Genomic DNA, 21,795 nt, shown 5'->3' on the forward strand with positions numbered 1-21,795 from the left:
TGTGGCTCCACACATAGATGACCATGTTGATTATAAAGGAGGCATATTCTTTCCCTTGCTAACACTTTGCCCTAACATATTTAATCTCTTGGGATTCTCCTTAACCTTATTTGCCAAAACCCTCTCATATCCTCTACTTGGCTGCTCGATTTCCCTTTTAAGTGTGCTCTGAACTGGATGAAAAACATAGTTGCTAAGTTGGGAAGAGTGCTAAGTTTGCTATTGCTGTAGAGTGTGAACATACCTTCTCTGCAAGATGTGCGATATCCAAGTCAGTAGGTTGTGGTCTCTGATCAGCTGGTATGCTGCTTTTGTGATGTGTGCTGCACGTAACAAAATCTGCATAATCTGATACTTTAAATAAAAGAAACATTAAAATGACTTGAAGTGAGAGATATTTAAACACCAAAGAAAATATAGCAATGATGTCTCATGTGACAACACTTTATGAAGTCAAAATTTCAGTTATTTTACTTCCAAGTGTAAATAACACCTTACCTCTGTTCTCTCATCACACAATGGACTGTTAAAGAAGCCTAAGAGAACATGGATTATTTTCTGACGGTCGCAAATCTCAAAGCAATGCCTGTCCTTTAAACTATTGACAAGGATGTCGAGGATCCATTCACGTTCAAACTTGTGCTGTAAAAGATCAAAAGGACGGGGTAAAAGATGAAATCAACACACACTTTCCATCATAGAAGTTGAGATATAAGAAGTCATTTGGATCATTGTGATGGGTCAATAGCAATGACACCCCAAATGTGTTAAACACTGAAACAGGGAACTTCTACTTCACAGGTTTAATATCACTGACATTTGTTGTGAAATTTGTTGTTTGCAGTAGCAGTACAATGCAATACAAAAATAATGAGGTAATATTCATAGTTTCATTCATGGTCCATTCAGAAATCTGATGGCAGTGTGGATGAAGCTGTTCCTAAAATGTTGAGTGTGTGTCTTCAGCCTCCTGTAGCAATGAGAAGAGGGAATGCTCTGGTCTGATTTTTTGACTTGGTTAGTACTTGCCATTCGTCATATGTCATTATTTTTTGCCTCTAATCTCTAATGAAGACAGTGTCTGCATGCCTCCATGTGAATTGGGAAATAAATCTGGAAGCTATTTGTCAAATGTTAATGTATGTATTTCCCAAAGGGACATCCCTGCCAAGCTCAATGCTCTACCCTTTCCAACAGCAATTGCTAAATACGTGCTTCCAGATAGATTGATACATGGTGTGAAAACAACACTCTGGATTTATATACTTCCATCTCCCATCAGGAAGGTCTCAAAGCTCTCCGCTTCTTTTTGGATTCCAGACCTAATCAGTTCCCCTCTACCACCACTCTGCTCTGTCTAGCGGAATTAATCCTTACTCTTAATAATTTCTCATTTAGCTCCTCCCACTTTCTCCAAACTAAAGGTGTAGCTATGGGCACCCGTATGGGTCGTAGCTATGCCTGCCCTTTTGTTGCCTTTGTGGAATAATCTACGTTCCAAACCTATTCTGGTATCTGTCCCCGACTTTTCCTTCGCTACATCGACGACTGCATTGGCGCTGCTTCCTGCACGCATGCTGAGCTCGCTGATTTCATTAACTTTGCCTCCAACTTTCACCCTGCCCTCAAGTTTACTTGGTCCATTTCTGACACCTCCCTCCCCTTTCTAGATCTTTCTGTCTCTATCTCTGGAGACAGCTTATCCACTGATGTCTACTATAAGTCTACTGACTCTCACGGCTATCTGGACTATTCCTCTTCTCACCCTGTCTCTTGCAAAAATGCCATCCCCTTCTCGCAATTCCTCCGTCTCCGCCGCATCTGCTCTCAGGATGAAGGAGATGTCCTCCTCTTTTAAAGAAAGGGGCTTCCCTTCCTCCACCATCAACTCTGCTCTCAAAGGCATCCCCCCATTTCATGCACATCTGCTCTCACTCCATCCTCCCGCCACCCCACTAGGAATAGGGTTCCCCTTGTCCTCACCTACCACCCCACCAGCCTCCGGGTCCAACATATTATTCTCCATAACTTCCGCCACCTCCAACGGGATCCCACCACTAAGCACGTCTTTCCCTCCCCCCCCCGCCCCGCTTTCAGCAGAGATCGCTCCCTATGTGACTCCCTTGTCCATTCGTCCCCCTCACCCTTCCCCACTGATCTCCCTCCTGGCACTTATCCTTGTAAGCGGAACAAGTGCTACACATGCCCTTATACTTCCTCCCTTACCACCATTCAGGACCCCAGACAATCCTTCCAGGTGAGGTGACACTTCACCTGTGAGTCGGCTGGGGTGATATACTGCGTTCGGTGTTCCCGATGTGGCCTTCTATATATTGGCAAGACCCAACGCAGACTGGGAGATCGTTTTGCTGAACACCTACGCTCTGTCTGCCAGAGAAAGCAGGATCTCCCAGTGGCCACACATTTTAATTCCACATCCCATTCCCATTCTGATATGTCTATCCACGGCCTCCTCTACTGTAAAGATGAAGCCACACTCAGGTTGGAGGAACAACACCTTATATTCCATCTGGGTAGCCTCCAACCTGATGGCATGAACATTGACTTCTCAAACTTCCACTAATGCCCCACGTCCCCCTCGTACCCCACCCGTTATTTATTTATATACACACATTCTCTCTCTCTCTCTCTCCTTTTTCTCCCTCTGTCCTTCTGACTATACCCCTTGCCCACCCTCTGGGTTTCCCCCCTCCTCCCCCTTTCCTTCTCCCTGGGCCCCCTGTCCCATGATCCGCTCATATCTCTTTTGCCAATCAACTATCAGCTCTTGGCTCCATCCCTCCCCCTCCTGTCTTCTCCTATCATTTTGGATCTCCCCCTCCCCCTCCCACTTTCAAATCTCTTACTAACTCTTCCTTCAGTTAGTCCTGATGAAGGGTCTCGGCCTGAAACGTCAACTGTACCTCTTCCTAGAGATGCTGCCTGGCCTGCTGCGTTCACCAGCAACTTTGATGTGTGTTGCTTGACTCTGGATTTATCTTGCTTTAAGCTTTGATTCTTATCTGGCTTAATGCACAGAGGTATTTTGGGATGCAAGTATGTAGCTCCCTGAAAGGGGCACCACAAGTGGATAAAAAGGCGTACAGGATGCTTGCCTTTATGATGGGGATAGTGAGAATAAATGTCAGGATGTTGCAGCTGTGTAAAACATTGGTCAAGCGACACTTGGAGCCCTGTGTGCAGTTTTGATTGGAATGATGTGGAGACTAAGGAGAGATTGCAGATGAAGCACACCAGGATTAGAAAATACTATTAAGTAGTTCTCTAGCTTCTCCGTGCAATAAGTAGTTCAACAAACTTGGATTGCTTTCTCTGGAGCTTTGAAGGCCGAGCGGTGACCTGATAGGAGTATATAAAATTCTGAGATGCAGGGACAAGGTAGATGGAATCCTTTTCCCATGGTGGAAATGTCAAGCACTACAGGCACAGGTTTATGCTGGGAGGGGGGTGGGGAAGTATAAAAGTGATTTATGTGGCAAATTACACAGAGAGTGGCAGATGCTTGGAATGTCAGGGGAAGTGAAGAAAGCAGGATGGTAACAATGTTAAAGAAGCATTTGGAGAGACACATAAACAGAATGGAAATCGAGGGATGTCGAACATGCCTGGCAGATGTGCAGTTTAATTGGCATCATGGTCAGTGGACTCCATGGGTCAAAGGACTTGTTCTTGTGCTGCAACGTTTTATGTTTAAAGACATTGAATCTGAAGCCCTCTTGATTTGCATGGCTCATTGTCATACTAAATGTACGTGTATTTAAAAAAATTAAAATTGTTTTGAATGCTGGAAATTAATCGTCCTGCCATCACCAATAGCTCAGAAAGAAAAAGGAAAATAATTTTACCTCCGCATTAAAGCTGTAGAAAAGCCTAAAAAATCCAGGCACTTTACTTAAGTCCAAATATTGATGCGCCAGAAGGAAATGGTTAATCTTCACATACATGTGCTCCTCTATCGGGAAGTGAGGGAAAACAAATTTATTTTAACAAGGAAAACCACACTGAAAATAGAAAAGTTGGCTTCTAAATTTAACAATTATTCTTAGATCAGACCTTTCTTCTTTAATTACAAACGAAGCTAACTTTAGTCAATGCAACCCCTTCGTTTTTTTTGCAAAGTTGAAACTTGTTCCAGTTTTAAAGACATTCTTTTAACATTAAAATTGTTTTAAATTAGCCTTAACAGAAACATTTTAAAAACCTGATTAACACGTGAATAACAGAGACTCTTTATTAAGTATGCAAAACAACATTGACTTTTATGTTGAGGGCCAAATCCCATATTAGGAAATGAGTGTAAGAGTTTATGATGACAGTAGTACAATATTGCAATTAGGTACCCAACATTTAAATACTTAACTATAGTTAATGAGACATAGATGAAAAACAAGACTAATGAGGCACATTTTATGCTCAAACTGGGAACTACAAACCATGCAGTTAAAGTTAATCATTTGTACATGTAGAACTGGGTGCAAGATATTAGTCAGAATAACTAACTACAACTATAGATTTATAGTTTAAATGTAGTGCAAATTACATCTTATTCAAATCATTCTTTATTATAATTCAATATACAATACAAACATTTCTTAAAATTACATTGTTCAGTCTTTTTTTTAAATTGGCTTAAAAACTGTTAAACAAAGGATTCAAAATAAATTTGCATTTCAGGACTTCCAAGATATTGGAAATGGAACAAAGAAATCATTTTTGTATTATTTATCATCACAGCAGTATGCAGTAGGACAGTATTTTTGACGTTATTTATAACTCCTACTATGATCTACCGCACCGCTACCTGAGGCCACAAACCTTGGAATAGTTTGCTGTGTACTCCACCAAAACATACTGCAGTTAAACAAGAGATTTATGTAAGTTGAAAGAACTGAAATTTTATTCCAAATTTTCAATTTAAATGGGTATTAAACTGGCTAGATCAGAATGTGATGGCCTGAATATGGTTACGTTTAAAGTTGCAAGATGACTGAATTGGAAACAAACTAATTAAAATAAAATCTGGTAAGATATATCAAATATAATATATACACAAATAACTGGATGCAACTGATAATATAACCACAATTTTACTGTTAATCTAGAAATGTACTTTGATGGAATGCTACCAGATAAGAGACTTCAGTTATATGGAGAGATCAGAAGATGAGGTTGTTCATTTCAGTGTAAGGGAAGGTTATAGATGTTTTAACAGTAGGTTTAGCAGGATGTGATTTTTTTTAATTGGTAAATGCTTATTTCACCTTGCATTCAGAGACCAATTGAAAAAAAAACAATTGTTAACAGTAGGCAATCCAACATGATCAAATTTATTTGTTCAGTTTTATTTGAATGTAATATTTATTTAAAACAAGTAAAATTTATATTATTAATTTTCACACATTTACTTTTTATATTTTGACATACAATTATATAAAGCTTTTAACAGTATTTGGATCATTGCTAAACTGTCTGCCACCCGAGTCCCCAATTTTGGACAATTACGTAATGATTTCACGCATTGGAATTATTTAACGTCAAAAGAACCAAACTTTGCCAATTCTGAATGCAAATGATAAAACATTTGAGTTATTTAATTAGGATGCACAGGCAGAACCTGTTTCATAGTAGGAGAATCAGTAATCAGAAAAGACGGATTTAAGGTATCTGCTAAAAGATAGCAGATACCTTAAATCTCAGCAGAATGTTATAATTTAGAATCCATATTTTGAAAGAGTGAAAACAGATTTTAAAGTAATTTTCAAAAACTGAATTGAATAAATAGCTTTATTTATAGGGAAATGGTGGCGCTAGAGACATTAAACTAGATGTTTTTCATATGACTAACACATGCACGATTGGCTCCATGGTCTCCTTTCTTCTCTATCATTCTATTAGGTTAGCAAACTCTTTAAACCTATATTAATTTCATGGAATTAAATAATATATTTTGGCAATTAGAAGATTCAACCAATCCAAATTTCAAATACTCAGCATTCGTACTAAAAGCAACAAATGAAAGAGAATAGTTTTAACATTGGTGAATGGAAGATGCAGCACAGAGACAGATGAAAATACCTCAATGAAGCATTTTGATATTCCAATCCTAATGAAATAATTGAAAAAGTTTTTTGCAGAATGCGATCAATATACGGTGGCATGCAGAAGTTTGGGCACTCTGGTCAAAATTTCTGTTACTGTGAATAGTGAGTAGAAGATGAACTGATCTCCAAAAGTCGTAAAGTTAAAGATGAAACACTCTTTTCACCTTTTTAAGCAAGATTAGTGTATTATTTTTGTTTTGCACAATTTTACAGTGAAAAAAAGGAAAGGAGCACCATGCAAAAGTTTGGTACCCCAAGAGATTTGAGCTCTCAGATAACTTTTACCAAGGTCTCAGACCTTAATTAGGGCTATGGCTTGTTCACAGTCATCGTTAGGAAAGGCCAGGTGATGCAAATTTCAAAGCTTTATAAATACCCTGACTCCTCAAACCTTGTCCCAACAATCAGCAGCCATGGGCTCCTCTAAGCAGCTGCCAAGCATTCTGAAAATTAAAATAAATGTGCCCGCAAAGCAGGAGAAGGCTATAAGAAGATAGCAAAGTGTTTTCAGGTAGCCCTTTCCTCAGTTCGTAATGTAATTAAGAAATGGCAGTTAACAGGAATGGTGGACCAAGAACACTTTCTGAGAGAACTGTTCGTAGGATTGCTAGAAAGGCAAATCAAAACCCCCGTTTGACTGCAAAAGACCTTCAGGAAGATTTAGCAGACTCTGGAGTGGTGGGGTACTGTTCTACTGTGCAGCGACACTTGCACAAATACGTCCTTCATGGAAGAGTCATCAGAAGAAAACCTTTCCTGCATCCTCACCACAAAATTCAGCATCAGAAGTTTGCAAAGCAACATTTAAACAAGCCTGATGCATTTTGGAAACAAGTCCTGTGGACTGATGAAGTTAAAATAGAACTTCTTGGCCGCAATAAGCAAAGATATGTTTGGAGAAAAAAAAGGGAGCAGAATTTCATGAAAAGAACACCTCTCCAACTGTTAAGCACGGGGGTGGATCGATCATGCTTTGGGCTTGTGTTGCAGCCAGTGGCACGGGGAACATTTCACTGGTAGAGGGAAGAATTAATTCAATTAAATACCAGCAAATTCTGGAAACAAACAGCACACCATCTGTAAAAAAGCTGAAGATGAAAAGAGGATGGCTTCTACAACAGGATAATGATCCTAAACACCCCTCAAAATCCACAGTGGACTACCTCAAGAGGTGCAAGCTGAAGGTTTTGCCATGGCCCTCACAGTCCCCCGACCTAAAGATCATCGAAAGTCTGTGGATAGACCTCAAAAGAGTAGTGCATGCAAGACGGCCCAAGAATCTCACAGAACTAGAAGCCTTTTGCAAGGAAGAATGCGCGAAAATCCCCCAAACAAGAATTGAAAGACTCTCAGCTGGCTACAGAAAGCATTTACAAGCTGTGATACTTGCCAAAGGGGGTGTTACTAAGTACTGACTATGCAGGGTGCCCAAACATTTGCTTTGGGCCCTTCTCCTTTTTTGTTATTTTGAAACTGTAAAAGATGGAAATAAAAAAGTAATCTTGCTTAAAATATTAAAGAAATGTGTCATCTTTAACTTTATGCGTTTTGGAAATCAGTTAATCTTTTACTCACCTAGCTAGTCACAGTAACAGAAATTTTGACCAGGGGTGCCCAAACTTTTGCATGCCACTGTAGTTTGAATCATATAGATCTGGGATTCTAAATATAAAATTTATTTACTTTTCATTACTTTCAGGGCCACACACAATATGAGATTAAAACAGAACCTCGTGACATAAGTTATATATCTGTTAAACCAGCAGAATTGAAGGCTTTGCTTCATCGGATCCTTAGTTTCTATCCACTTAAGATTTTGCACAGATGGCAATGGAACAATTAACATTAACAATGATGCTATATGACATATGTTGAGTGTACCAATTTATCTAAAGGAATCCTCTTATATATTGCTGAATTTGAACACTTCCATTCTGAATACAATACTTTTATCAGCTATTAAAAAGATTTTCTTTCAAGAGTGGATCTTGTTTTAATGCAACCTAAAGCATTTGCAAAAATCCCAATTACTTGCAAATAATACAGGAATCCTTTCAGCAATTTCCATCTTGTCTCTGAGCTCCCAGTGACATTTTACAAGGTTGCAAAGATTGATGCTAATGTTTGGGGGAGGAGGGAGAGGGGTGGGGGTTTCTGACTTTTGACAGCAAGGTTTATAAATTCCTGGGAAATCCACCAAAGGGTCAGGAAATTCAAGGAGGTCCCAAACAGTACTCTTCCACTGAATTTAATGGGCATCCTGATGGTGTTTGACCTCGTACATTACCCTGACCTGCTTTTCAATATGCAGAGGCTGAGATCAGAGACAAATGCAGAACAACTCAATGAGATCTTCCACAACATCAATTACCTAAAATGGCATTTGAAAATCCTCCCTAACCCAAGTAGGAAATATTTTAATTTTGTCTCAACATTTATCAGTCTCATTTCATTTTCTGCCTTGGAGTGTTATAATATCACAGACCTTTAAAAAAAAGCAGAAAATTAACACTATTTTCACTAACCTGGTTTCAGCATCAGTTGAGCAACTTGAGCAATATAAAATGCCAAGCAAAAGGTTAACCTGGCATTAGGTTCTCGGATCCCATTTTTCACAACATCCAACAAATACATCAGCTAGACAATAGGGAGAAAAGAGAAATTATTCATCATTACAAAATTCTCAGGACATTATTCGAGTTTTGTACACTCAACTTTGGTTGAATGCAAGACCGTGAGCCCGATAACACAAATGGAAAGAAAATACTGAGCAAAAAAAATGTAAGCAGGGAGTCATGACTAGTGATCAGTTTAACCCATTTTAGTCATCGCAATGGAACACAGTTGCGATCTAGTAAAAAAAAGGTCAATACTAGAGAAAAAAAAACAAGACAGCATTATCACTTTATAAACCGTTGGTGAGACCAGTCAGGGAGATCAAGCCATAGAGCACTACAGCATTGAAATAGGTTCTTTGGCCCATTAAGTCCATGCATACCTGTTTTTCTGGATAATCCCATCTACTTGCACTCAGACCATAACCCTCAATACCCCACTCATCCATATCCAAACTTTTCCCAAATGCAGTGCAGAATGTGCAAGTCCTCTCTGCCACCTCTTCCAGCTATGCTTCTCGAGTGGTGTACTCCCAGAACAATGGAAAATAGCATCAGTAACACCAGTACACAAGCGGGATTCCAGAGCTGATCCTACAAATTACCACCCCATATCCTTACTCAATGTCATCAGCAAAGTAATGGAAGTAGTCTACAAACAAGCTCAGAACTACCTACTCCGTAACAACTTAATTTCAAGTAGGCAGTTTGGATTTAGACCTGATCACAATACAGCCTCACCACCTTATCTCAAACGTGGAACACCTTCTTAGACAAAGGTGGAGAAGTGTGTGTCATAACCCTGGATATCAAAGGAGCATTTGACAAGGTCTGGTATAATGGACTCTGTGTTAAGTTGAGATCCAAAGGAATATCTGGAAAGCTGCTTAGATGGCTGCAGAGCTACCTTCATGGACGGACCATCAAAGTTGTTACCTCCGGTCAGGTTTCTGATTCTTCAACCATCAATGCATCTGTACCACAGGGTTCAATACTTGGGCCACTTCTGTTTTCCATCTTTATTGATGACTTGGTTGATGCATGCAATAATGAGCTATAGCTGTACGCTGACGACTCCACACTATTTGCCCCAATTAGAGCAAGAGAGAGTAATACAGTGGCAGCAGGCCTGAATAGGGATCTTGACAGGATGAAAGCCTGGGCAGACGATTGGAATGTCACCTTTGAGCCTACTAGGTGCAAGGCGATGGTGATGTCCAGGAAGAAGAATCCATCTAACCCCGACCTGTATTTTGGGAACTGCAAGCTGGATTTAAAGAAGGAGCTAGTAATCCTTGGTGTTAATATTGACAGCAAGTTGGCGTGGGATAAACATCTTTCCACTATTTCAAACAAGGCTGGACAAAGGCTTGGAGCTCTGTGGAAAGTAGCATCCAAACTAGACAAAGAAGGCAGAGCTATGGTTTACAAAGCCCAGGTACGAAGTATCATGGAGTATGCCTACTTATTATGGATGAATGCCTCACAGAGTGTCCTCAGCCAGCTTGATTTCATTTGAAGAAAGGCTCTCAGGATTGTAGATGAAGCCACAGCCCGTGAGTAGCTTACACCACAGACGACAGGTTGCTACAGCTACTGTGCTATACAAAATGCACACCAGCCACAGCCCTGCAGACCTTCGCGCCATGCTGCCTTCGTCTTATGAGAGACGGCGCACCACACGATCAAGTTTATCTATGCCTGCTCATGCTGTTTCTATGCCTGATGCAAGAACCTACACACTGGATAGAAGCTACCTTCACTGTGCTATCAGAATTTGGAACAGCCTTTCAAATGCTGTAGTTGGAAACATCCGCGATGATGGGGTCCAAGCCTTCAAGAGTCCAGTACACAAACACCTATCATCTCTGGGAGGGAAGTCACATGCTTCTTCATAAGCTATCATGAAGGGGACCAGGATGGCAATGCTTGGTTTTTGGTAGGTAGGGTTAATACCTGACTTTCAAGACCACTTGTGAGTTATGTTCCGGCTGGACTTAGTCCTTAAACTGCTGGAGAACAGTGCGGAAAGAACAGGTGCTATTTTCTCCTGGTAGGGATTAGTTTTTAGCTCCAAGTGCTCCTGCCACGTTTTGTCACCCTGCAACCTTATCCTTCAATCTCTCTGAATTATGGAAGACAGCATGTGTATAAATGTCTCTCTCTAGCAGACTTCAGCATGACTCCAGTATTTCAACTATTTTTTAATGTTTCTTAATTGTACTTATGTTTTTTTGTGTTCTGTCGCTGAGCAGCAGTGAACCATCTGATTGGCCTATCAGAGTTCTCTTTGGGAACTAGTTGACTTGATCAGCATTTCTGATCTGTCTATTGTTCACGATTGCACTTAATTAAAAAAAAAAAATCCACCACCTCCACTTGCAGCTCACTCCACACTTTCATCATCCTCTGATCGAAAAAGTTCCCCTCAGGTTTCCCTTACAGTATATCAAGGAGATTAAACTACTTGGTTCCTTAAAGTTGTTAAAGCTATTGGTGATAATGGGGACAAGCTCCAACTACCTATTAAATGTTCCCAATAGCGTGCGCCTCATATAGCCTCTGACAACCAAGTCCAGCTCCTGACCTTCACGTCTGGCTTAGCTACTAAGTCCGATGGAACCGTTTCTACTAACAGGAGAAAGGGCAAAGGCGGGTTACTGGTGCCTTAAAACCAGTTGCTTCAGGCAGATGATGCTTATTTGGCAACTCATGTAGAAGAAGGAAAACGCTAATCTCAAATCTCTGCTGCCTTGTGGCTATACCCACTCATAGGGAAGGCTTCGGGAGTATACCCAGAGGGAAAAATCTGGAGCTAGAGTCCGTAAGGCAGACTTATATTGAGTTCAATGTTGACTGGCAACTTCTATGATGCTGCTGGTACCAAACTGTGTTGATCTCTGCTGTTCTCCTTTGAGCTCATCAGATGCGTGGAGAGGGGGAGCTTGCTACACGGGCAACAGCTTGTTCTCTATACTGTACTGCCTATGCTTGCGTATCTAGACAGCTAGGATGCAATATCTATGGTCAACTCTGACGGACAGAGGCCCTCATCTCAAACTACTGAGAAGTTCTGGATGAAAATAATAAGTTTGAAAAGTTGGGAGATGGGTGCATTCCATTGGTATGAACAATTATGCAAACTGGCATATTCTCACTGGAAAAGAACTTTGAAGGTAATATGATTACTTGCTTTTAGGACTCTGAAATGGATAGGTAATGTAAAAATGACAAGCTACTTCACTTTGTTCACAGCAAAAGAACCAGTGATCCAGCTTTTATATCTACAAGGGCAAATTCAAAACTAGATTAGGGACGGATTATTTCAATGAACAAATAATCAACCTATTGAAGTGACTCCACAGGAAGATTGTGGAAGCAACTACCATTAATTCATTCAAAAGGAAATTAGGCAGCTTTGTTTCAGAGAACAGGAAAACAGTAGTGGAAACATTTTTGGTTGCATATAAATATTTGGGAGGAACTAATTAATATTTTCTTCCAGCTTCATTTCGGCCATAAATGACTTAAATGAGATTAATCTTTTAAGTCAACAACACCATTGTTGCTGAAGGGCAAAGTGGATAACAGACAGCAAACAAGTTGGACCATGACCTTTTCTCCCCGATTAAGCATTCTAACATTTCTGTCTTTCAAAACTAGTTTCATACTTTACCTCTGCCTGCAATAAGGTTGTGGAATAAATTTAGAGACCCCTAGTTAAACCCCAAAATAACATACTGGAAAAAGGATCTAAATCAGACTAAAAATGATAATATCAACATGAAAGCAAATAATATTACTTTACAGTGCAAGATCCCAAGGTATTAACAGTAACAGTCAGATTTGTGCTATGAATTGAATATGTTTTCAGCTAGAGTTGAATATTGGAAAATATATAGAGTTTATAACTTCGGAGTAGTATCACTGGTTAACCACTGTGATTGGGTGTTTTGCCATGGTGATAATGATGCACCGTGCCATAGAGAGTTAAACCTTTCTGCTCTTTCCAAGGAGGATTGCAAGGTACTCGTACAAAAGACAGTGTCAAATATACACTCAGTAGCCATCTTATTAGGTACAGGAGTGGAACCCACTGGGTATTCTGCTGCTGTAGCCCATCCACTTCAAGCTTTGATATGTTGAAGCTTTTCGGTATCATGTGATTATTTGAGTTACTGTCTACTTTCTGTTAGCTTGAACTACTCTGACATCTCTCATTACAAAGGTGTTCCCCCCCCCGGCCCCCACATAACTGAAGATCATTGGGTGTTTTTTGTTTTTTTGCACCATCCTCTGTAAACTCTTGTGTGTGAAAATCCCAAATGATGATGCTAGGAGCATTAGAAGAAAGGTGGATGAGCTTAAAGCATGGATTGATACCTGGAAGGATGATGCGGTAGCTATTAGTGAAACATGGTTGCAAGAGGGGTGTCACTGGCAACTAAATATTCCTGGATTTCGTTGCTTCAGCTATAATAGAATCGGAGGGACAAGAGGGGGAGGTGTTGCATTGCTTGTCAGCGAAAATATTACAGCAGTGCTGTGGAAGGATAGGTTAGACGGCTCCCCTAGGGAGGCTATTTGGGTGGAATTGAGGAATGGGAAAGGTGTAGTAACATTTATAGGGGTGCATTATAGACAACCTAATGGGGAGCAAGCAGTGGAGGAGCAAACTTGTAAGGAGATAGCAGATATTTGTAGTAAGCACAAGGTTGTGGTTGTGGGAGATTTTAATTTTCCACATATTGACTGGGAAGCCCATACTGTAAAAGGGCTGGATGGTTTGGAGTTTGTAAAATGTGTGCAGGATAGTTTTTTGCAGCAATACATAGAGGTACTAACTAGAGAAGGGGCAGTGTTGGATTTCCTGTTAGGGAATGAGATAGGTCAGGTGACGGAGGTATATGTTGGGGAGCACTTCGGGTCCAGTGATCACAATGCCATTAGTTTCAATATAATCATGGAGAAGGATAGGACTGGACCCAGGGTTGGGATTTTTGATTGGAGATAAACTAACTTTGAGGAGATGTGAAAAAATTTAGAAGGAGTGGATTGGGATCAATTTGTTTTATGGGAAGGATGTAATAGAGAAATGGAGGTCACTTAAAGGTGAAATTTTGAGGGTACAGAATCTTATGTTCCTGATAGGTTGAAAGGAAAGGTTAAAAGTTTGAGAGAGCCATGGTTTTCAAGGGATATTGGAAACTTGGTTCGGAAAAAGAGAGGGATCTACAATAAATTTAGGCAGCATGGACTAAATGAGGTACTCGAGGAATATAAAGAATGTAAAAAGAATCTAAAGAAAGAAACTAGAAAAGCTAAAAGAAGATACGAGGTTGCTTTGGCAAGTAGGGTGAAAATAAATCCAAAGGATTTCTACAGTTATATTAATAGCAAAAGGATAGTGAGGGATAAAATTGGTCCCTCAGAGAATCAGAGTGGACAGCTATGTGTGGAACCAAAAGAGATGGGTGAGATTTTGAACAATTTATTTTCTTCGCTAATCACTAAGGAGAAGGATATTGAATTGTGTAAGGTAAGGGAAACAGGTAGGGAAGTTATGGAAACTATGATGATTAAAGAAGAGGAAGTACTGGCACTTTTAAGGAATATGAAAGTGGGTAAGTCTCCAGGTCCTGACAGGATATTCCCCAGGACCTTGAGGGAAGTTAGTGTGGAAATAGCAGGGGCTCTGACAGAAATATTTCAAATATCATTAGAAACGAGGATGGTGCTGGAGGATTGGTGTATTGCTCATGTTGTTCCATTGTTTAAAAAGGGTTCTAAGAGTAAACCTAGTAATTAGTGCGTAAGTAGTAAGTAGTGAGTTTGACGTCAGTGGTGGGTAAATTGATGGGAAGTATTCTTCGAGATGGTATATATAATTATCTGGATAGACAGGGTCTGATTAGGAACAGTCAACATGGATTTGTGCGTGGAAGATCATGTTTGACAAATCTTATTGAATTTTTTGAAGAGATTTCTAGGAAAGGTGATGAGGGTAAAGCGGTGGATGTTGTCTATATGGACTTCAGTAAGGCCTTTGACAAGGTTCCACACAGAAGGTTAGTTAGGAAGGTTCAAGCGTTAGGTATTAATATTGAAGTTGTAAAATGGATTCAGCAGTGGCTGGATGGGAGACACCAGAGAGTAGCGGTGGATAACTGTCAGATTGGAGGCCGGTGACAAATGGTGTGCCTCAGGGATCTGTACTGGGTCCAATGTTGGTTGTCTCATATATTAATGATCTGGATGATAGGGTGGTAAATTGGATTAGTAAGTATGCAGATGATACTAAGATAGGTGGCGTTGTGGATAATGAAGTAGGTTTTCAAAGCTTGCAGAGAGAATTAGGCAAGTTGGAAGAGTGGGCTGAAAGATGGCAGATGGAGTTTAATGCTGATAAATGTAAGGTGCTACATTTTGGTAGGACTAATCAAAATAGGACATACCTCGTAAATGGTAGGGCATTGAAGAATGCAGTAGAACAGAGGGATCTAGGAATAATGGTGCATAGTTCCCTGAAGGTGGAATCTCATGTGGATAGGGTGGTGAAGAAAACTTTTGGTATGCTGGCCTTTATAAATCAAGGCATTGAGTATAGGAGTTGGGATGTAATGTTGAAATTGTATAAGGCATTGGTGAGGCCGAATTTGGAGTATTGTGTACAGTTCTGGTCACCAAATTATAGAAAAATGTCAACAAAATAGAGAGAGTACAGAGAAGATTTACTAGAATGTTACCTGGGTTTCAGCACCCAAGTTACAGAGAAAGGTTGAACAAGTTGGGTCTTTATTCTTCGGAGCATAGAAGGTTGAGGGGGGACTTAATACAGGTGTTTAAAATTATGACGGGGATAGATAAAGTTGATGTGGATAGGCTTTTTCCTTTGAGAGTAGGGGAGATTCAAATAAGAGGACATGAGTTGAGAGTTAGGGGGCAAAAGTTTAGGGGTAACATGAGGGAGAACTTTTTTACTCAGAGAGTGGTAGCTGTGTGGAATGAGCTTCCAGCAGAAGTGGTAGAGGCAGGTTTGATATTGTCATTTAAAGTAAAATTGGATAGCTATATGGACAGGAAAGGAATGGAGGGTTATGGACTGAGTGCAGGTTGGTGGGACTAGGTCAGAGTAAGAGTTCAGCATGGACTAGAAGGGCAGAGATGGCCTGTTTCCTGCTGTAATTGTTATATGGTTATATGATCAGTTTCTGGGATATTCAATCCACTTCATCTGGCACCAACAATCATTCAACAGTTAAAGTCTCATAGATCACATTTCTTCTCAATTCTGATGTTTGGTCTGAACAACAACTGAACCTCTTGACCAAGTCTGCAGCCTTTTATAGTCATTGAGTTGCTGATACATGATTGGCTGATTAGATATTTCAATTAACAAGCAGGTACACAGGTGTACTTAATAAAGTGGCCACTGAGTGTATTTTTGACTGACAATTGGCTGTAGTCCAATTAAAAGACTATTTCAGAAGCAGGCACATGACAAACAGCTATAATTCTCCAAATTTTTTATCTGTTGATTGCAATTTTGCACAAACAGGCAAAAATTTCTCATTTTTATTAGAGACCTTTGAAGTGAGATTTTAAAACGTCATTTAACAGTTTTTCTTTTTTTGCTCAAAAATAATTTTGCACATGATTTGCAGAAAGTGTCTAAATTAGTTCCTATTGGGACTTCTTAAAATCTAGAACAAGCATTCCGTTTTAAAAATTAAGTATTGAAGTGAACAAGCAGTTTACTCCTGAACTTTGAAGAAAAGATTGATTACTGCTTGAAAATATAAATCTAGACCAATTCAATGGACTGAATGTACATGTCTGGGGATATTCCACATACTAGTAAAGATTCATTGCAGATTGCATTCCACTTACTTGCCGCCTCCCCTTAAAACGAACAGCCTCGATTTGCGTGCGGTAATTGCTCAGGATGTGATAAGCAGCAGCTCTAATTTTAGGATCATAACTGCTAAGAGATGCCACAGTTATTCCAAAAGCATTAACGTCCACGAACATGTAGCAGTTGACCACACTCTCTACAAAAATAAACAAAGATTTTAATTTAGCTGACATCAAAGATGATGAAATATTCTATAGGGCCTCATAAACAAAGAATTATGTAGAATTATGAAGAATTATCTAGGCACACTTTGCAATCATGTGCACAAAATGTCTACCAAATTAATGACCAACTACTAGATTTTGAATGGAGAAGAATGCTGGTAGTGCTGATGATAAATATGGAGTACAAATAGAAAAATGCTGAAAATACTCAGTAGGTCAGGCAACATCTGTGGAAAGTGAGGTAACTTACTAGGTTGAAGAACCTTTGTCTGAACTTCAACCTGAATCATTAACATCTCCATCCTTGATGCTGAATAACTTGCTGAGCTGAGTATTTTCTGTTTTAGATTTACAGCATCTGATTTTCATTTACCAATGGAAGATTTCCTGGCACTACTCTTAATAGTAAAAGAGCGATTATTGGGAAGGCTTTAGTTGAAGACCAGACACATCAATATGTGCTCTGATACACAGAAGTACTTGCCTATCATGAAGTACTTGCAGAAACAGACACTTGGCCATTAAACCTCCAGAGCTGCAACTATTGATCACAATATGTGATGAGATCAGGAAAAAGGTTACAAAATACTCATGCTTTGATCTAATTTCACCACTGGACTAAACAGCTTTAAAGGCAATGAAGCATTTGAATTGCGTATAGTTACTACTGGAATGTTATATGCTTTTATACATATCCTTGTCAGTTTGACAGCATGCATCTCTTCTTCATGGTATGGAGAAGTAGTTATGGAGAACAGAGAAACAGATTGATTTTCTTCAGTGTGGAGCTCACTGCAAAAATACAACTGACAATGGGTATTTGTAGTCAAGTAACTTCTTTGTGACAGAGATGGTAATCCAATAAGTTAATCACACTGGCCTAATTATGTTATTAGGTTGACTTGCAAAGAGGATATGAAGGAAGAAAGCCTTCATTCAGAGCTAATGTTTGGGCAAGTTAACCCTCTAAACCATCACTTTGTTAAGTATTTATTGTTTAAACAATGAACAGGAAATATTATCAGTCTTATGTACACAATAACAAGCTTCTGTTTTGCGCAGTAAACTATACATGTTTTGCAGATTGTGTTTTCTAACTCTTGGCTCTTGTTAAACCGTTCTAATTATTTTGCTCTAGCTTTTCTGATCACTTCTTGTTCATTCCATTATCAAGATAATAATAGAAACACTTTTCTTTGAAGACAGGATTATGAAGTACAGTGACAGCACTTCTGTACAGAGAATCAATAAGTTACCAGAAGCATGAAAAGCTCCTTACCTTGTAATAATTTAAACCGAGGGAACTGTTTATTAGTGGTGCAAGGCATGTAAATAGCACACTTGCAGAAGACAAAGGGAAAAGCACGGTTTACTGAATATGACTTGCTGATTACATTTTCCATTTTCCTTAAATTTCAGATTTCCAGTACTTGCAGCACCCTTACTAAAGGTCAGGTCGTGGTAGAATTAAGCCAGTTAATTTAATAAATGCTCTAGAAGTACAGATGCCAAAACATATTTCACAATACTAAAACTCCTCCATTAATACAGAAAAAAACAAAGGACAAGCTAACCATCTGTCAAATTTGATGATTACCTCATAATCATAGGTCTTTTGATTATTTGCTGTAAAGAACTCAGTTCAGACATTGCATAATTCATTAGTCCTAAAATATCACAAAATCATTTGACTATATAATCATTTTTCAAATAGACACTTTCATTTAAAAAGACAAGGCTGCTTCTGAGTTAGAGTAGAGAAAATTGACAATTGACTTTTTCCTTGCATGTGACTTTTCCTTGAACTAATCTTGATTTCACACTGTGCAGTGAACTGTGTATTGGTGACATTGCGTCACTGAGTAGCATGACATTAGTGGATGCCTGGGATTTCTAGAAATAACCAGATCTCTCTTCACTGAACTTTTGGCTGCTTGATTTCATGACCAGAATAGAGCAAATAAAGCAAAAGATGGGTTAAAACAATGGATTCATCTCATCGGACTGGACTGTTTGGGACTTTGGGTGGTGGGAAGAAAAGAAATAAATGAACAGGTAAACAACAGGAATTCAGCAGATGCTGGAAATTCAAGCAACACACATCAAAGTTGCTGGTGAATGCAGCAGGCCAGGCAGCATCTGTAGGAAGAGGTGCAGTCGACGTTTCAGGTCGAGACCCTTCGTCAGGACTAACTGAAGGAAGAGTGAGTAAGGGATTTGAAAGTTGGAGGGGGAGGGGGAGATCCAAAATGATAGGAGAAGACAGGAGGGGGAGGGATGGAGCCAAGAGCTGGACAGGTGATAGGCAAAAGGGGATACGAGAGGATCATGGGACAGGAGGTCCGGGAAGAAAGACAAGGGGGGGGGGGGGACCCAGAGGATAGGCAAGAGGTATATTCAGAGGGACAGAGGGAGAAAAAGGAGAGTGAGAGAAAGAATGTGTGCATAAAAATTAGTAACAGATGGGGTACAAGGGGGAGGTGGGGCCTAGCGGAAGTTAGAGAAGTCGATGTTCATGCCATCAGGTTGGAGGCTACCCAGATGGAATATAAGGTGTTGTTCCTCCAACCTGAGTGTGGCTTCATCTTTACAGTAGAGGAGGCCGTGGATAGACATGTCAGAATGGGAATGGGATGTGGAATTAAAATGTGTGGCCACTGGGAGATCCTGCTTTCTCTGGCGGACAGAGTGTAGATGTTCAGCAAAGCGGTCTCCCAGTCTGCGTCGGGTCTCGCCAATATATAAAAGGCCACATCGGGAGCACTAGACGCAGTATATCACCCCAGTCGACTCACAGGTGAAGTGTTGCCTCACCTGGAAGGACTGTTTGGGGCCCTGAATGGTGGTAAGGGAGGAAGTGTAAGGGCATGTGTAGCACTTGTTCTGCTTACACGGATAAGTGCCAGGAGGGAGATCAGTGGGGAGGGATGGAGGGGATGAATGGACAAGGGAGTTGCATAGGGAGCGATCCCTGCGGAATGCAGGGGGGGGGGAGGGAAAGATGTGCTTAGTGGTGGGATCCCGTTGGAGGTGGCGGAAGTTATGGAGAATAATATGTTGGACCCGGAGGCTGGTGGGGTGGTAGGTGAGGACCAGGGGAACCCTATTCCTAGTGGGGTGGCGAGAGGATGGAGTGAGAGCAGATGTACGTGAAATGGGAGAGATGTGTTTAAGAGCAGAGTTGATAGTGGAGGAAGGAAAGCCCCTTTCTTTAAAAAATGAAGACATCTCCCTCGTCCTAGAATGAAAAGCCTCATCCTGAGAGCAGATGCGGCGGAGACGGAGGAATTGCGAGAAGGGGATGGCGTTTTTGCAAGAGACAGGGTGAGAAGAGGAATAGTCCAGATAGCTGTGAGAGTCAGTAGGCTTATAGTAGACATCAGTGGATAAGCTGTCTCCAGAGACAGAGACAGAAAGATCTAGAAAGGGGAGGGAGGTGTCGGAAATGGACCAGGTAAACTTGAAGGCAGGGTGAAAGTTGGAGGCAAAGTTAATAAAGTCAACGAGTTCTGCATGCGTGCAGGAAGCAGCGCCAATGCAGTCGTTGATGTAGCGAAGGAAAAGTGGGGGGCAGATACCAGAATAGGCACGGAACATAGATTGTTCCACAAACCCAACAAAAAGGCAGGCATAGCTAGGACCCATACGGGTGCCCATAGCTACACCTTTAGTTTGGAGGAAGTGGGAGGAGCCAAAGGAGAAATTATTAAGAGTAAGGACTAATTCCGCAAGACGGAGCAGAGTGGTGGTAGAGGGGAACTGATTAGGTCTGGAATCCAAAAAGAAGCGTAGAGCTTTGAGACCGTCCTGATGGGGGATGGAAGTATATAAGGACTGGACATCCATGGTGAAAATAAAGCGGTGAGGGCCAGGGAACTTAAAATCATCGAAAAGTTTAAGGGCATGAGAAGTGTCACGAACATAGGTCGGAAGGGATTGAACAAGGGGTGATAAAACAGTGTCGAGGTATGCAGCAATGAGTTCGGTGGGGCAGGAGCAAGCTGAGTCAATAGGTCGGCCAGGACAGGCAGGTTTGTGGAAAACCACAAACCTGCCTGTCCTGGCCGACCTATTGTCTCAGCTTGCTCCTGCCCCACCGAACTCATTGCTGCATACCTCGACACTGTTTTATCACCCCTTGTTCAATCCCTTCCGACCTATGTTCGTGACACTTCTCATGCCCTTAAACTTTTCGATGATTTTAAGTTCCCTGGCCCTCACCGCTTTATTTTCACCATGGATGTCCAGTCCTTATATACTTCCATCCCCCATCAGGAAGGTCTCAAAGCTCTACGCTTCTTTTTGGATTCCAGACCAAATCAGCTCCCCTCTACCACCACTCTGCTCCGTCTAGCGGAATTAGTCCTTACTCTTAATAATTTCTCCTTTGGCTCCTCCCACTTCCTCCAAACTAAAGGTGTAGCTATGGGCACCCGTATGGGTCCTAGCTATGCCTGCCTTTTTGTTGGGTTTGTGGAACAATCTATGTTCCGTGCCTATTCTGGTATCTGTCCCCCACTTTTCCTTCGCTACATCGACGACTGCATTGGCGCTGCTTCCTGCACGCATGCAGAACTCGTTGACTTTATTAACTTTGCCTCCAACTTTCACCCTGCCCTCAAGTTTACCTGGTCCATTTCCGACACCTCCCTCCCCTTTCTAGATCTTTCTGTCTCTGTCTCTGGAGACAGCTTATCCACTGATCTCTACTATAAGCCTACTGACTCTCACAGCTATCTGGACTATTCCTCTTCTCACCCTGTCTCTTGCAAAAACTCCATCCCCTTCTCGCAATTCCTCCGTCTCCGCCGCATCTGCTCTCAGGATGAGGCTTTTCATTCTAGGACAAGGGAGATGTCTTCATTTTTTAAAGGGGCTTCCCTTCCTCCACTATCAACTCTGCTCTTAAACACATCTCCCCCATTTCACGTACATCTGCTCTCACTCCATTCTCCCGCCACCCCACTAGGAATAGGGTT

At 40.8% G+C, this 21,795-nt stretch overlaps 1 protein-coding gene across 2 annotated transcripts in view; it reads right to left on the reverse strand.

Moving 5' to 3' along the window:
- urb1 (URB1 ribosome biogenesis homolog) overlaps positions 1–21,795 on the reverse strand; it is a 126,845-nt gene that overhangs the window by 13,486 nt on the left and 91,564 nt on the right. For both annotated transcript variants that reach the window (XM_072260096.1, XM_072260097.1), the window contains 5 exons: positions 16,628–16,788; positions 8,648–8,759; positions 3,867–3,973; positions 499–642; positions 245–354 (listed from right to left, as the gene is read on the reverse strand). In XM_072260096.1, coding sequence (XP_072116197.1) covers positions 245–354; positions 499–642; positions 3,867–3,973; positions 8,648–8,759; positions 16,628–16,788 — 634 coding nt within the window. The remainder of the gene's footprint in view (positions 1–244; positions 355–498; positions 643–3,866; positions 3,974–8,647; positions 8,760–16,627; positions 16,789–21,795) is intronic.

This window comes from Mobula birostris, chromosome 6, assembly GCF_030028105.1.
Source record: "Mobula birostris isolate sMobBir1 chromosome 6, sMobBir1.hap1, whole genome shotgun sequence".
In the NCBI taxonomy this organism is placed as follows: Eukaryota; Metazoa; Chordata; class Chondrichthyes; order Myliobatiformes; family Myliobatidae; genus Mobula; species Mobula birostris.